The sequence below is a fragment of the Gavialis gangeticus genome, unplaced genomic scaffold (assembly GCF_001723915.1).
Source record: "Gavialis gangeticus isolate Ggan-Ray unplaced genomic scaffold, GavGan_comp1, whole genome shotgun sequence".
In the NCBI taxonomy this organism is placed as follows: Eukaryota; Metazoa; Chordata; order Crocodylia; family Gavialidae; genus Gavialis; species Gavialis gangeticus.
This window is the reverse complement of record NW_017729022.1, coordinates 136752416-136769927: the sequence shown is the minus strand read 5'-3', so window position 1 is coordinate 136769927 and position 17512 is coordinate 136752416. Positions and strand designations below refer to the sequence as shown.

General features: G+C 45.8%; 1 protein-coding gene across 3 annotated transcripts in view; it reads right to left on the bottom strand.

The window, feature by feature from the left end:
- ANKEF1 (ankyrin repeat and EF-hand domain containing 1) overlaps nucleotides 1-17512 on the bottom strand; it is a 61053-nt gene that overhangs the window by 10828 nt on the left and 32713 nt on the right. For all 3 annotated transcript variants that reach the window (XM_019516228.1, XM_019516230.1, XM_019516229.1), the window contains 3 exons: nucleotides 16441-16667; nucleotides 7261-7448; nucleotides 4128-4271 (listed from right to left, as the gene is read on the bottom strand). In XM_019516228.1, coding sequence (XP_019371773.1) covers nucleotides 4128-4271; nucleotides 7261-7448; nucleotides 16441-16667 — 559 coding nt within the window. The remainder of the gene's footprint in view (nucleotides 1-4127; nucleotides 4272-7260; nucleotides 7449-16440; nucleotides 16668-17512) is intronic.

Below are 17512 nucleotides of genomic sequence, written 5' to 3'. Positions count from 1 at the left end.
GCTTTGCTGTGGAGGCATTTATCTGCCCCCACCCATACCATTTCCCTCCCCCCTCCTCTGTCCACCACAACAGACTTACCAGCTGGAGGCAGCTGTGTCCAGCAACACTGAGGACGGCTGCCTGTATCGTCTATGGCCAAATCTCCAAATTGGTGCCAAACTCCAGATCTGAATTAGCTGAATCGAATAAGGACAGTGATTTGAATCACTGAATCGAATCACTGTCCCTCCAAATCAGCCAAATCCAAATCTGAATCTGAAGCAAATACTTGCTGCTTCTCACAGGCCTAGAAGCTTACAAGAAGTGGAGACTTGGAGAGACAACTAGGGAAGAGGAAGGCCAAAGCTGAAGTTGCCACTAGGAAGGAATGTGAAGGGTAACAAGAAGGGTTTCTACAAGTATGTCAGTAACAAGAGGAAAATCAGGGAAAGTGTGGGTTCCTCCCTGAATGGGGAGGTAACCTAGTGACAGATGATGCAGAAAAGGCTGAAGTACTCAAAGCCTTTTTCACCTCAGTCTTCACAGGTGAGATCAGCTCCCAGACACTGCACATGGCAGCACAGTTTGTGAAGGAGGTGAGCAGCCAATGGCAAAAGAATAGGTTAGGGACTATTTAGAAAAGCTGGATGTGTACAAGTCCATGAGACCAGATGCAATGCATCTGAGGGTACCGAGGGAGCTGGCTAATATGTTTGCAGAGCTGCTGGCCATTGTGTTTGAAAACACGTGGTGATTGAGAGAGCTCTCACTAGGAGGGTGGTAAAGCACTGGAACAGGTTATCCAGAGAAGTTCTGGAATTCCCATCCTGGGAGGTTTTCAAGACCCAGCTAGACAAAGCTTTGGCTGGATTGATCTAGTTAGGGACGGCCCTGCTTTGAGCAGGGGACTGGACTAGATGACCTCCTGAGGTTCCTTCCAACCCTAATTTTCTATGATTATATGAGTCTATGATTTAAATTGCCAAATGAATCTGGTTTACTCATCCCAAAGGATCAGAAGTGATTCACTGCATCATCATTGCAAGAGTATACTATGCACACTACTTCTTTCTTTTGAAACTCTGACTGAAGGAAGTTAGTAGGCAATAACTCCATACGGAAACACAGGGAAAGTACCTTTAGGAGTGATGCTTTCTTATTCTAACAAGCCTCCTCTGTCACTGTTACGTGGCATCAAAGACAAAGTGGGTGGCAAACACTCCTGCCAAAGTCATTCATGGTTTCAAAATGTGTAGTCTTGTGCAATAAAGGAAGCTGCAAGTACTTACAGCAGGCAGAGCATTGTTACTGAAGGAGAAATGTCTTAAGATAAGTTTTTGAAAGAGGACTGGGATCTGATTGTTGCCTCTATAGATCAGTGGTGTCAAACAGCCTGTGGGTTGGATCTGGCCTGTGGAGCCTCTCTGTCCAGCCTGCTGGGCTACCAGCAGGCCACCAGAAGTTTGGGGATGTAGCCTGTCACAGAATGCAGGACTGTTCGGCCCCACTGGCTATAGCCATTGGTGGTGAGTTTGGCTTGCTGCCACAGCTGTCTCTGAACCCTGTTACATACCCCAGGCCATGTCCAGACATGCAGGGGCACGCACCTGCAGCAACAGAAATTGCCACAGTGCACGCCCCTGCATCTGTGCCCAGCACCTCCTAAGTCTTCTGCCAGGGAGAACTGCAGGCTGGAGCCACCACTGGTGTTGGCCTCAGCAGTCTTCCCCGGTGGCCTGGAGCAGCAGGAACACAGGTCAGGCAGCATGAAGGCCTGGCCAGTAGACAGGCTTCTTGGACATGCATTGCACTGCTTTTTTTCCCCCAGGGTTTTTGAGGGTTTTTTTGTTAAATTTCAACCCACACTGCAAATCTGCAGCACAGGCCATGTTTTAATATTCCTTGTGTGCTGTTTCCAGTGCCTCAAAGAGGTTTGTGGCACCACAAACAACATGGCCTGCATGTCTGGATATGGCGCCACACTCCAACCACTGCCAGACTGCCACTCCCAGACTCCTGCCACCATCAGACCTGCTCCCCCATCCTGAAATCCGTCACCATCTCCAGACAACCACTGCCCCCTCTGGACCCACCACCATCACCCCAGTCCCTACCACTGCAGTGGACACAGCAGCTGCCCCTATAGCTCAGTCTGGACTAGTCCCACAAGAAGTCCTGTGTTCCTGATCCAACCCTAAGCCCCAGGTGAGTTTGACACTCCTGCCGTAAATTTATCTGCAGCTAAGAGGGTTGCCTTGGAGGGATCCCTGGTGTGTGTGTTACCTCAAGTTACAATAATTTAGTGAAGCAAGAATTGCCACACAGGATCAGAGCAGTGATTTTTTTTTTCCATCCAGTAACCTGTCACTAGGAGCAGCTAGCAGCAGCTGCTTCCGAGGAAGGTATAATAAACCTTCAAATAGGCAACTGTGGGACAACATGCTGGGGAAAATTCTCTCCTAATTCCCATCAGTGAGAAGATGGTTTATTCTCTGAAGCATATGGATTTGTATTTTTAAAACATCTTATTTAGTTTTAATATGTATTACTGTAAACATGGAACTCTATAATTATCTAATCCCCTATTGGATCCTGCTAAGATCTTGACGTCAGTAAAATCTTGTGGCAGTAAATTCCACAGGCCAATCCCAATTAAAGTGTTTTTATGGTCCTTATCTAGTGAGAAAAGACACTTGGCTGTTTAAAAAAAAATCCAAAAAGTTGTCTTTAGCTGGGCCTTTTCCTCAAAGGTAAATGTGAATAATGTGAATTTATTTTCTCAATGACTTTTTAAAATATAATTGAACAACTCCTTACACCAGTCAAATGGCAGCCTGGCTTTTCAAGAACCCCCCTCCCCACCACTCTTTGTTTTCAAAGCTCTTATTCTTGCAGCCAGTCCCACAAACAGCTGTAGAAGAGATTAAAAACATGGATCTTGTCAGCTTGGGATCACACTTGCACCTTGTCACACAATCATTGCTGAAATGGTAACTGTTTTTCAGAGAAAAAAACACCTTTATTTTTACTAGACTGTTGCATGTTATGATCTACTGATTGGAAGTAAAATAAAAAATGCCGGAGACATTAATTTGCACTCAGTCAGAAGAAAATGCTTTCTTTGAGATTTCAATGAAGTCAAGATCCTCGCAGGCTTCGACAAGATTTAGACAGTTATATGGATCCATGCTCATACTGGGCATGTGGAGCCAAAACGGGGGCCCTAAATTCAAGCAGTAGGTTTTAAAAAACACTGCTTCAGTTTAGGGCTAATTAAGCCCCTGTGTCATGCACACACCCCTCTGACTTACCTGCCTCTCTGGTGGGGAGGGGAGGGTGAGCTGCCAGCAGGCGGAGCAGTCCCTGGGCTGCGGAGGGGGGCTGATGCTTCCCCCTGTGGCAGCGGTGCCCGCCCCGCCCCCCAGGCAGTACCCGCCTGCAAGCACCCTGCTCGGGCAGTCGCAGGGTGCACTGCAGCCACGGAGGGAAGCACCAAGCCCGTGTGCAGCTCAAGCACGCAGGCAGGCTCCAGGAGGAAAAAAAAAGATCAGGCTTGCCACTTTTCTTGGGCAAAGCCTGCCTTCCCGGGCTGCTGCAGGGCTTCCTGTAGAGCTGCGGAGCTGCACAGAGCCCAGTGCTTCACTCTGCAGCTGTAGGGGCAGCAAACTAAAACTCCTTAGAGGCTAAAACTCCTCCATGCTCTAGGTCACCAAGGACAGGACTGCTATAGAATTCCTTAGAGGAGTTTTAGTTTGCTGCGCCTCAAGTCATTTGAGGCACATTACACCGCTGAATTTCCTACAGCAGCTGCAATTAATGTGCAATACGCCATTGAGGCATGCAAACACCAACACTATTAAAGTGGTGCAAGAGCATTTAGCCCGCTTTAAAGTGTTGTGCACACACGTTCACTAACACTAAATCTGGAAAATCCTGACTCCATATCATGAAAAAAGCTGAACATTTGTGACATTTCTAAATATGTTAGGCCAGGTGGTTTGTTGGTGTAAAAGGGTCCTGCTCCTATGACCTAAATCTGACTGCAGTCAAGCTGTATGCATTTACACCTGCCAAGCATCTGAGCTTATTATCATCCTCATTTCAGTGTCAAAACACAGCATTATTCAGGTTCTGCTAACAGACTTACTTTTCTGGGTATATATGTGATATCAACTTTCTTAGTAGCGCCGCTGGTTATCAGTGAATTCAGATGAATAACATTGTCCATAGGGGATTCTTCCTTCTCTTCGAAAATAGATTTTTCTACAATTGGCAGAGGTATCTGTGCAACCTGAAACACAAGCAAGCATCAACTAAACAAATATATCAGGTGTTCAAACAATGGTTGCATCCTACAACATCTAGAATTTCTTTTACTCACCATCTGGGCAGAAGGGAGGGAAGTGACATGGCCAGCCTGGAAAGCATTTTCATTACAGAATCAAGTTTTTCAAGAGAATCTATAAACATTTCCCAATAATACAAATAAGGGAAGCACTTAGTAAATTGGGATGCTGGGGAATTTACAGGAAATTTTAATGCTTGCACAAGAATCAGCTGAACTGTTTAGACTTGGTGTTTTCTCCATGTTCCACACATTTAACAAGTCATTAACTAAAAGCATGCTGGAAGCTCAGAGGCTATAGTAGTCCCTACACCATGGAGTTGGGGACCAGAATTTGTCTTTTTGCCCTAGTCACTTATCCTCCAAGGGCAGGACTGCTATAGAAAAAGCCCTTTTTGCCCCAGAAGGAGTATTTGCTTTTGGTCTGTAAATACCATCCCCTGGGGCTGATTAATAAGCAGCCCTGAAAAGCTCAGGAGAGAGACCTAATTTGAAGTGCCATAAGCACAGTGAAACCATTACAGTCAGCATTTGCTGGTGAATTAGGGGACAATGATAAGGTACTCAGGGTTCTGGCAAGGCTGCAGCAAATGTGTAAGGGAACAGAACATTCAAGTAGAACAGATTCAGAGCTTGAAAAATAGGACTCAATTATTTCAGTCAACATGTAAAGAGGTAGCATATGAGATAATCCACAGACCCAGTTTGAAGAAGAGAAAAAAAATCAGCAGGCCTGGCTCAATTACTAATTATCTCAATGGAAGTCTTTCCAATAATTTCAGGAGCTTCCCGATCAGGCCAAATTATCTCAAGAAATAGCATTTCCTTTTAAGAAATCCTGGTCCTCTGCCACTCAGTCTTTACAGTACCATGCAGGGATGACTATATAGATTATGTGGGAGCCAAAGGCATTTCTTTCCCCTTCACTTCTATTCTGTAAAATGTGTAGCTATTGGACTGCCAGGCAGCAGGCAGGGTAGTGAGTGACACTGTTCTAGGATAATTAATTAATTCACAGTTGTAATGGATGAACAAGTACTTTGCTATTTCAAAGTAGCAGCAGTGTCCTGACAACATGGAGCTTTTCAAAGCACTAACTTCAAACAAAAGAAGTACTCTAGGCAAGTGGTTCTCAACCTTTTTTGGACTTGAGGTCCCCCTCACTCCCAACCTGCAGCCCCCTGCTGGTGCCCATCACTCCCAACCCTCCCATGCTAGGTCCCTCCCATGCTAGGTCCTGCTGGCCAGTCTGGCCAGGCTGCAGCCCTATGCCCATTGTGGGCACAGAAATCAGGGGGAGATGGGGGCATGTGTCCCCCCACCCTTCAACACGTTGTCCATGCCCCCTCCCCTCCCAGCTTACCTGTGGGGAGCTGCTCTACACTGCTGCTTGGCTGCTACGTGCATGTGTGCCATATCGGCCTCCTCCTGCTCCTCCCAGCCTCAGGCAGCCCCTTGAACGCTGGAACGCTACTAGCCTTCAAAGGGAAACCTATGGTTTCCCACATTCTTCTCCTTTAAAGGAGAAAATCCATACTTTTCTGTGAGCCTGGCAGTGGCAACAGACTCAGCCCAGGTGTGGGGTACCTCAGCTGACCTCAGAGATCATGACTGCACCAGATCTGCAGCCCCCAGGGACCCCTGAATCCTGCTTGCAGCCCCCAGGGGACTGCGAACCCCTGATTGAGAACCACTGCTCTAGGCTATAGTCAAGAGCTCTAGGCTCTAGGCTGATCTAAACTATAGTCAAGAGCTACAATAAGATGTTTAGATGCCCATAGGTATGACAGTAATTATGTTCCTTCCTGGCTTTGAGTTGCAAAATCTTCTGATTGATAACAGCGCTCAGCCCAAATGATACAAGGGATCAAAGGGGTTTGTGTTCTGACTGCACATGTGAGCAGAGAGTAAGGCTGAGCTTTTAGGTAAAGGTTTGAGCCTCTGAAGATCCAGATACTCTTTCTGGCTCTGCCACAGCCCTCCTGTGTGACCTTGGGCGAAACACCTAACACCTCCATGCCTCAGTCTCCCCTTCTGCAATACACTGTTGGGTTCTTGTTACTTCATAACTGATTACTCCCACTCATGAAGTAACCTGAAGCTATTTCTGGTGCAGTGCAGATGCAGGATGTTTCCTGCAGATCCTGTTGGGACAGTTTGGCTATAGCCAAGGGATGACCACTGAGCTCTTGTTCTGTAACTTTCTACATATCTCTGAGCTCCAGGTTGCTACTCAGTCACTAAACCCACTGGGACATCTCTAGTGTCCATGCAATGCCCATCGCATCATGTTTTCTACCAATCTAATCCGCAATATTCTTATTTTGTTCTGAGTCTATTGGGTTGAAAATGTTAAAGAATTGGTAATGCTATAGGAAAAAAGGGACTTGTATTATGCCTGTAGGAAGTGAACGTGGTGTGAATACATGGTGGGGCACTGGTAACTGTGAAAGGTAGGGGTACATGGGCCCAGAGAAATAGCAACTGGAGTGAAAGTTGAGACTTTTGAGCTCTTACTTGTCTTGGGGTGTTCTACATCTGCCATAAGAAGAATATGAACACAATACCACCTAGAGGCATCTGCTTTTTCCCCAAAGAGTTTCTAATTTATATAGACAGGACAATCCCCATGGTCTGTTTTATATAATATGTGTGTGTATCTTATTTAATTTGTGCATAAAAGTGACTGCCTTCATGCTCAATATTAGACAAACTTGTGGCAGAGTGGGGACTGAATGCAGATCTGATGCACAGGCTAGTGCCTAAACTACCAGATGAGCTACCTACTTACGATTGCTTGTAAAAGCACTTTGTAAAAGTGTCTGTATGCAAAAGTTTGGAGGGAAACTAAATGCAAATCATTTATAAACACTGGCCTATGGAAAAAAACAAATCTCTTTCGCGATTTCTCATTACCCTTCCCCAGGTATCATACCTCTTCTTTCACTGCTTCAGCCTCTTCAGGCTTCGGCTTGGGCTTAGGAGATGGCTGGGGTTTGCCAGCTTTTTTCCCTTTTTCCACTTTGTTCTCTGCTGCCTTTGGTAGACGGTCCAGTTTCTCCTGCAGCAAGTTGATTAATCTAAAATCAGCATATGCTTTTGCAATATCCAAAGTATTCTGTCCTGTTTAACAGAAACAGTGTGAATGGTAAGAAGCAGCAGCGGTAGCTGAATTATCCAAGGAAACAGACCATAGCTCTGGTGGCTGTAACTGCATAATTCACTGCAATCTACAGAACTGTCTCACTACCTGTTAAACACTGTTTACATATGCAACAACCTGTATGCCATCGCTGGGTGTGTCTGCAGGAACAAATGCCATGAATGTGATTAAGGATTGCAAAAATCATACCCATAAGTTGTTTTGGGTGTTTCCAGGCCTTGCAACTTTATTAGCATGACATATGTCGCTTGTATTTGAACCCAGGCAGAACCTGGTCCCACAAAGTGCTGACTTCCTGAAGCTGGGGTTACTCAGCACCCCCTAAGGAAATAGCCAGTGTACTGCACGATCAGGGATTTCCACATATTCCAGTGCCTACTGGAGGACAATGGACAGTCAAAAGGTTTGTTACTCTTAAAGGAAGAACATGGAATTAACAGAGCACTTTCAAATCCCTGTGAATTCATTAGGAACTATGGAGTTCAACACCCCAACCATAATAATACCCTAAACCCCTGATAGCAGTCCCATGCTTTGACAATAACTACAAACATAAATATTCTGTATTGGCAATATATACACATATATTTCATTTTACATGATAGCAGGAACACTCCTATAAACAAGGTTTTTGTCAAATTCCCACTGTGTGTAGGAGCACAAGGAATAAAGCCTCTATAGCAACAACTTTGACATTTCACATACTTATACTTTCTAGTAAGAATAAGTCACTTGAAGAATGGCAAAGCAACTGGACTCAATGACTTATGCACAGAACAGAACAAACACTTCAGTCCTGCAACCAAGTTGTGGGTATTATGCTTTTTAACAATTGCTCATCAACCTTTGGAATACCTAAATTATGGCAACAAGCCCATGTAATAGCTCTTTTAAAGCCAGGATGCCTCTGAGCTAGAGAATTTTAGGCCAGTGTTACTTCCATGACATCTCTATAAGGTTTATGAATGCCTTATTTTCAATCGGCTTTCACTGCATATTGAACAATATCTAATACCACAACAAGCTAGATTTACACCAGACATGTCCTGCACTAGCCAAATACTAAACATCACCCAGCATGTAGAAGATGGATTTGAGAAAGAGATGATAACAGGTGCTGTGTTTGTAGATCTACCAGTGGCACACAATACAGTCAACTACCGAAGCCTGCTGGCCAAAGTCTGCAATATGGCACATGACCACCACCTAGTGCAGCTCATCCAATCTCTTTTGGAGATTAGATGTTTTTACATAGACCGGTGCAAGAAATGGAGCCACTAGAGATGACAATGAAATGGCCTCCCACAGGGTAAGGTGCTAGCACAGATCCTTTTTAATATTTATACCAATGACCAACCCATACAGAATAATAGGAGGCGCTTCATATATGTTGATGGTCTTTGCATCATGTCGCAAGAGAAGTACTTTGCCACTATCAAGAACAAATTAACATGTGCACTGAGCAACCTCTCAGATTACTACAATAAGAACCAGCTTCATGCTAGGACACAGGTCTTAGCTTTTTACATATGCCATAGAGAAGCAGAAATTAAACATCATCTAGGATGGAATCCCACTGAATAATCATCTGAACCCTGTGTACCAGGGAGTTTCATTGAACTGAACATTTACTTTTAAAGCACATGTAGAGAAGACAAAAGGGAGGGTCAGCACCTGCAACAATAGACTTCCAAAGTTGGTCACCTCAAACTGGGGAGCGAGCCCAGCAACATTAAGAACCACTGCTGTTGCCTTGCGTTACTCCACTGCAAAGTATGCATGTCCAGTATGCAAATGATCAGTTCATGCCAAGAAAATAGATCCCATTCTAAATGACAGCTATCATGAAATAACAGGATGTCTAAAGCCAATACCAAAGGATAGTCTGTACGTACTGGCTGGCATTGTGCCACCTGATATCAGAAGAACGGTACCAAGCCAAAAAGAAAGATCACAGCAGATGGAAGATCCCAGGCATCCACTATATGGTCATACAGAAAAATTAAACAGCTTAATATGCAAAAGAGTTCTGTAGCCAGTGTTGTGCCACTGGATATAATGGCTGATAGGGTGCAACTGAGGTTATGGAAGGAAAGATTACATGAAATTAGGTGCTCTGAAATGGACCTAGAATCCCAGAAAGACCTTCCAAGAGGGGCAGATCTAGATTGGCCAACATGGTGATGGCTGAATTGCCTGTGCATGCAAACTGGGTCAAAAACAAACATGTGGGCACCAATGACACAGTGAGAAGCAGCCCTGGGAGGATCATGAGAGACTACAAGGCCATGGGGGTGAAGCTAAAGGACCTAGGAGAACAAGTTGTCTTCTCCTCAATCCTCCCAGTAAGAGGCCATGGCCTCGATGCACTCCTCCCTCTGATTGAGGTCAACCAAAGACTTAGGAGATAGTGTCACCATGTGGGCTTTGGATACCTCAAACTTGGTAAGCAGTTTAACTACAGTGGTCTACATGCAAGGGATGGTATTCATCTCACAAGCAGAGGAAAGAAGCTCTTTGCTATGAGTTGCTGACTTGCTGAGAAAGGCTTTAAACTAGGCACATCCAGGGGCCAGGGAGAAGGTTCCACTACTGTACACGAATCCACTAGCTACAATGACACATGGGAGGGCGTTCAAGCCTGGATGTCCAGATAAGTACTGACATTTTGAGACACAGGTGGCATGACAGAAAACCTAAGGTGACTAGGGGAGAGCTCAGGTGTCTTTATGGGAGTGCCAGAAGCATGTGAAGTAAACAGGAGGAACCGGCACTCCTTCTAGTTGACAAGAATTTTGATCTGGTTGCGTTGATGGAGACCTGGTGTGATGACACACATGACTGGGCAGTGAATACTGAGGGCTATAGGCTTTGCAGGAAGGATCAGGTTGGGAAGAAGAGAGGAGGTGTGGCCTTCTAAGTGAAAGAGCGGTACCCATCTGTGCAGGTCACGTTTGACAGCTGTGAAAGGTCCCAAGAGACCCTCTGGGTCAGGATACAAGGGGGATCAGGAGACTGAGACATGATGGTGGGAGTCTACTACAAGATGAGGTGAGCAATCAGGCATTCTCCAGAGAGCTGAATGAGGCAGCTAGCACTAGAGACATGATTGTCATAGGTGACCTCAACTACCCTGACATCTGTTGGGAGGATCACTCAGCCACCTCCAGCAGGTCAGCCATTTCTTGGCAACAATAGACAATCTGTTTCTGACACAGATTGTGGAAGGGCCTACTGAGGGTAAGGCCACTCTGGATCTAATGTAGACCAAAGGGGAAGACATCATAGGCAACCTGAGGGTTGGTAGTACTCTGGGTGACAGCGATCATGACCTCATAAGGTACACCATCCACCATAAGACTGGAAAATCAGTCAGCAGAACAGAAGCCCTAGATTTCAGGGCAGCAGATTTTGGCAAACTCAAGAGGCTAGTTGGAGAGGCCCTCTGCAACCAGCAACTGGACAATTCGGGAGTTTAGGAACGGTGTTGCTTCCTTAAGGAGGCAATTCTCACGGGTCAAAAACAGGCCATCCCCATGCAAGCAAAAAGCAGGAAAGGAGCCAACAGACCTGTTTGGCTCAACAGGGATATTTGGGAGCTATTGAAAAAGAAAAAAGAAGCATATAACCAATGGAAGAATGGCTCAGCAACCAGAGAGGAATACACCTGTATTGCCAGGGCCTGCAGATACAAGACACAGAAAGCTAAGGCAGGCATGGAGATCAAGCTCATAACTGGAATAAAAAACAACAAAAAGTCCTTCTACAGATACATAGGGATCGGGGTGGGGGGATGGAAATCGGGCTTCACTCTGGGACCTCTACTGAATACTCAGGGCCAGCCCACAGTCAGTGCCCGTGAAAAGGCAGAACTCCTAAATACACACTTCACATCTTTATTCCTGAAATCAACTCAGGGGCTGTTCACCTGACCAGAGGCCCAGGGAACATGGGGAAGACAACAGAACACATTAAATCAGTCTTGAACAGGCGAGGTATCTCCTACAACGCTTGGATGTTTTCAAGTCTGCTGGGTCTGACAACCTGCACCCAAGAGTCCTGAAAGAATTGGCTGAGCTTATAGCAGCACCACTAGCCAAGTTGTTTGAAGAGTTGTGGAACACAGGAGTGGTCCCAGATGACTGGAAGAGGGCCAGTGTGGTGCCCATCTTTAAGAAAGGGAAGTGGGATGACTCTGTAAACTACAGACTGGTCAGTCTGACCTCGGTGCTGGGTAAAATCTTTGAAAATGTGTTAAGGAGGCCATCAATTACAAGCTGATAACTACTGGGTGTTAAGAAGCAACCAGCATGGCTTTGTCAAGGGCAGATCATGCCTGACAAAACTTGTGTCCTTCTACGACCAGGTAACTAGCCATCTGGACAAGGGACATGAGGTTGGCATAATTTACTTAGACTTCAGTAAAACCTTTGATTCTGTTTCCCATGGGCTTCTTTCAAACAAACTGGAGGGTACAGGGCTGGACCAATCTATAGTAAGGTGGGTGGGCAAATGGCTTAGGGGCTTCTCCCAGAGGGCAATATTCAATAGGATGGCCTCATCCTGGATGGCTGTCTCCAGTGTTGTCCCCCAAAGATCAGTGCTTGGACCCATGCTCTTTAATATATGTATTGACTTGGATGAAGGGGTAGAAAACTCAATGATTAAGTTTGGGGATGATACCAAGTTGTGGGGAAGCATGGGCACATCAGAGATTAAGGTAAAGACCCAGAACAACCTTGACAGACTGTATTCATGGGTGGAACAGAATCAGATGACGTTTAACGGGGAAAAGTGCAAAGTCCTTCATCTGGGTAGGAAGAACCCTCACCACAACTACATGATGGGTGGTGGTCCACTAGCTGGCACAGCATCTGAACAAGACCTGGGGGTTACAATCGACCAGAAGATGAATATGAACCATCAGTGAGATGAGGTTGCTAGAAAGACAAACAGAACTCTGGCATGTATCAGCCGATGCATGTCCAATAGAGCCAGAGAGGTGCTCCTCCTCCTCTATTCAGTGCTGGTCAGGCCTCAGCTGGAGTACAGTGTCCGGTTCTGGGCATCACACTTTAAGAAGGATATGGATAAGCTAGAAGGGGTACAAAGAAGGGCTACCCATATGGTTAAGAGCATGGAGAATAGGCCCTATAGGGAAAGACTCTGGGAACTGGGCCTTTTCAATCTGAGTAAGAGAAGGCTGAGAGGTGACTTGATAGCCACATACAAGTACATTGGGGTGAGCATCAAGATCTACTAGGGGAGCAACTCTTCAGGAAGGCACCTCAAGGGAGGATGAGGACCAATGGGCATAAGCTAATAGAGGGTAACTTCAGGCTAGATATAAGAAAATCTTTCTTTCTATAAGGGTCACCAGAATCTGGAACACATTCCCCAGCAGAGGTGGTGTAGTCACCCGCTTTGGAGGTGTTCAAGATGGGGCTGGACAGGCACCTTGTCAAGCTCATCTGAGCCCAATAACTTCCTGCCCATGGCAGGGGACCAGACTCGATAATCTTACAGGTCCCTTCCAGTTCTGTGATCCTATGATCAAATGGGGCTATATTAATTACATGAATATATGTGAGTGCAGCAAAATGCAGACTATGGAGCACATGCTTATTTGCCAACTCCTTGGTGAGACCTATGCAAAGGAGGACCTTGCTGCAGCAATGGAAAGAGTTATCACTTGTGCACAATTCTGGGAAACAACTAGTTTATGACAAGGACACAAGAAGAAGAGAGAAAACTTTTCACAGTTGTGTTAAAATAAAACCCTTACACAGAACCTACACAGAAATATTTAAAAAAATATTTGCCCTTTTAGGCCAAGGAGTTGTGGTCGTGTAAACAGACCACAAATGGGATGGACAGGGCCAGACTTGCAAAAGAGCTTGGCAATCCGGCATCTACATAAGTGTCACATTTCCAGCAGACCTCACTGGGGACACTATGTCCTTTGGAAAAATGACCTGCCTATACAGGGGCCTTCATGGGAGGAACTGGGTGCTGAGCACCTTTGACAGTCTGGCTCACTGTGAAATTTGTGGCTAGAGTGAGTTCTCAGTTATCCAAACACAGACTCTAGGGTTGTAAAAAGTAACAGCTGCCTACCACTGGGCACAATCCAACATCCCCATAGTGGCACACACTACAAAGACCCCCTTTTGAGCTCCTGTGTGCTTCCAATGTTCAGGCCTATAAGGCATCTTTAGAGTTACTGACCTTCAAAAGGGGAACACAGCCCTTTTCTGGCCCCTGCCAGTTTCTGTAGCAGTGTATGTGGGCCAGAGTACACAGATTCACAGAAATTTAGGGCTGGAATTCCCCAGCATGCATGAATTCCCCAAGCTGCATGACTTCGTGAGATCATCGGGCCCAAAAGGTAAGGAACCCCTCCTCTACACCTTTCTACTGAGATCAGGATAACACCAATTAGTTGGATTCTCATCCCATCAGCTCATTAAAGTGCCAGGTCAATTTTCTATTTTGTTTACATTGAATGAAAATTATTTTGCTTACATTGAATGAAAATTATTTTGCTGGGAGTGCTTTTTTCTGCATGATACCCAACAGACTGTGGTTACTGAGAATCCCTCATAACATTGTGCAAAACCAAAGTAAAATAATAGAGCTATAATTTCTAGATAAAATGAAGTTATGGCTTCTCAACTGAGATTTGACCAATGTTAATGAATGTTCTGTGAGTTTTCTGTTGGTTCATTGGAAGCTGGTCTGTGCCTTTTAGATAGGGCAGAATATACATCTAATAAATAAATAATCTACCTCTCCCTCTATCATTGCAACCAAGTAATGCTTCTGCATAAATTCAGAGAATTTCTGTTTAGTTACTTTCTCTGTTGGAGAACAACAGTCAAATGCTGAATAGGAATAAGTATTTCCCACTGATGCCACATAAATCAAGCTGAGAACAGAGTGATCATAGTGAATGACAGAATGCACACACTAGTCACGACTCAAATTCTTTCGTCTTTTGCTTCACCTGCATAGTGTTACTTCACTATGACAGCAACTCACTACCTTCTGTATATTACAAAAGCCCCTGTCAGAGCTGTATTCCAAAGCAAACATTTTTGTTCATGTTGGGTGCATCTACACATGCATTTACTCCGGCCCAAATTTACTCTCATGTAAACTACTCTGGAGTAAGGGTTTTGGGGCAGGCATGTACCCATGTGGGGATGAGGGAGCAGAGTTGTACCCAGTTCCTTGCAGCCCTACAATAGGCCCCTGCTGCCACGGGGGGAAGCTCCGGGCTCCCCTTGGGTGCTCATTTGCTGCTAGCTGCCCCACTGGCAAATTGGGGTAGGGGGCTGGGACCTACCCCACTCCTACCGCTCTTTCCAAGCCTTATGCCTTGACCACCTGACTGGGGCATGGGGCTGGGACCTGCCCGTGACTGGAACAGATCCTGGGCTGCATGAGGAAGCCTGTAGGTGCAGCCCAGAGCTGGCTGGGGACTGCCTGAAACAGGACAGTCTCCAGCCACCTCCAGCCTGCATGTATTTCCCTGTACAGTCTGGGGCCTGCTGGGACCTGTCCCAGTCAGGGGCAGATCCCAGCCACCTCCAGGCTGGGTGGGGAACTGTTCCCATCTAGGGAGCTCCCAGCCCCTGCTCCGCAACTGTAAATGCAATCATGGGCCTCTTGTACACATGATGGGGGCTTAGTTCCCCAAACTGAAATGGTGGATTTTTAATTGCAGTGATTAAAAACCCACCGTTTCAATTTAGGGGCTTCCATCACTGCTATGGTGTGGGGTCCAATCCTATTTTTTTGATGGAGACTGTCTGTGTCTCCCATGGCCAGGGGCCGAGCTGCCAGTGGGCTGAGAGACCCCTTAGCTACAGGGGGCCCTGGTCCTTCCCTCTGTGGCAGCGGTGCCCCCCAGGGCCACTTGGGTGGGCTGCTAATGGGTGGGTGCCACCCGTGAGGTGCCACCACTGTGGAGGGAAGGTCTGAGGCTTTCTGCAGTTCAGGGCCCACTGGCAGCATGTACAGCATGATCCAACTAAACTGCAAAAATGTCCAATTTTGGTCACGTGTACAAGTGCCCATGGAGCAGAGGTAGGGAACAAGCTTCCCACCCCCGGTCTGCAATAGTGACCAGGTAGAAGGGGCTGCTGCCGGAGCAGGAGGACACTGTCCCCACTCAGGCACGCAGGGCAGGGACTGGGGAGCTTGTTCCCCACCTAGCTCCATGAGCATGGAGCTGGGAGGGAACAGGCTGGGGAGCTTGCTCCCACTCCAGCTCTGCACTCATGGAGTTTGGGTGGGAACAAGCTCCCCATCCCCTGCCAGCAGGGAGCTCCCAGTGCTGGTTCCACACTTTGGGGCTGCTGCTGGGAGATGAGCCCGAGCTTCACAGTCATGGGGCTTGGGCTGGGAAATCCTTACCTCCCATCCCAAGCATCTGCAGATAGCAAATTTACTTGGGATTAGGCAGGTTTACTGAAAAGTAAAAATGTGCACATGTAGATGCACATGCTTACTTCACAGTAAACTATGCTAATGCGAAGTAAAGCATCTCATGTAGATGTACCCATTGAGTCTTAATACTTATTTGAAGACCAAATCAGATAAATAAAGAAGTTGTTTGAGACTCAGTTTTTCTCTAAAAGATGAAGAGCCTGGATATTTGAAATGTGGGTTCTGGTTTTTACAAACTAAAACCCAAACACTGCAGAACAAAAAAATGCATATTACCATTATACATTTAGCCTTGGTTCTGTCTCCAGATCACTATCCTGACCACCAGATATTTAGCACAGGATGATCTTTAAATGGATTCTTATTTCTCTTAAAATATAGTATGCTGCCTCATCTCTGCTTTTACAGAAATGTTAAAAAAAACCCACCAGACACAAAAACAACAAAGGAATAAAATCTCTCCAGGCTTTTTATATAGCACAAACAAAATAGACATACCTTTTCTGTTTGTCATCTGGACTTTAGCCCCAGCATCAATTAAAAACTGCACTGCATCCAGTCTACAGCTCTCAATGGCTCTCATCAGTGGGGTTGAACTGTTGATTGCAACTGCATCTATCACTGCTCCAGACTTAACTAGCAGTTCAGCAATATCCTGCTGTCCTGCATGGCAGGCATGGTGCAGAGGAGTCCACATGAAATTGTCAGTTGCATTTACATCTGCCCTGTAAATGAAAGACGTGAGACTGTGTACAGATGAAGATGAGCACGGTTACTGTACCTAAATGCTCCCTTTCCTAAATCTAGGTCAGTAAATATGATCTTCATGCTAAATATATTTGTAGAATGTAATAACCATTCTTTTCATGGCTTGTTATCTCATTGCTATACAGCTTTGAAATAGTTTTAAATGTTTGGTATAGCTTCTCATGGAATTATATGAATTTTAGCAGTTTGTGTGCCTAGTGACCACTACCCTACTTCTTCCTTTGTAGACCTGCATGATACCTACTTGCATTATTGGAATCAGACTTCTATAAGGAAAGGGAAAACAGGCTTGTAAGCAATTTATGTAATTTTCTACTGTGCTGCTTGTAGTGGATACGTCTACGCATTCCCCTGATTGCGCATTTGGTACTTGTGCAGTCATTTAGTTAGTACTTGCTAAAGTCCTGGTGGTGCGTGATTATTTTTGGACGCTACGTCATCATAGCGACGAGCTACAGCGATGTAGCATTGGTGTCATAGTTTGTGTCGCCAACGCTACATCGCTGTAGCAATGAGTTATGAGATCCCTTCCTCTGATTTTTGTTTGTCTTCCCCTTTGTCTTCTTCAAGGAAGCACATCCACTTGTATTCTGAAAAATGGCAGTCTTAAAGAGGGCAAGACCAGTTAGGTCAGGGATGGTCAACCTGTGGCATGCATATGCCACAAGTGGAATGAGGAGCCTCTATGAGTGGCAAAGGGCAGATCAAAGAGGGGATAGGGAGCACAGTGGCAGCTAGGAAAGAAGCAGAAAGCAGACCGGGGAGGTAGCATAGGGTAGGGAGCAGAAACCAGAGTTCAACG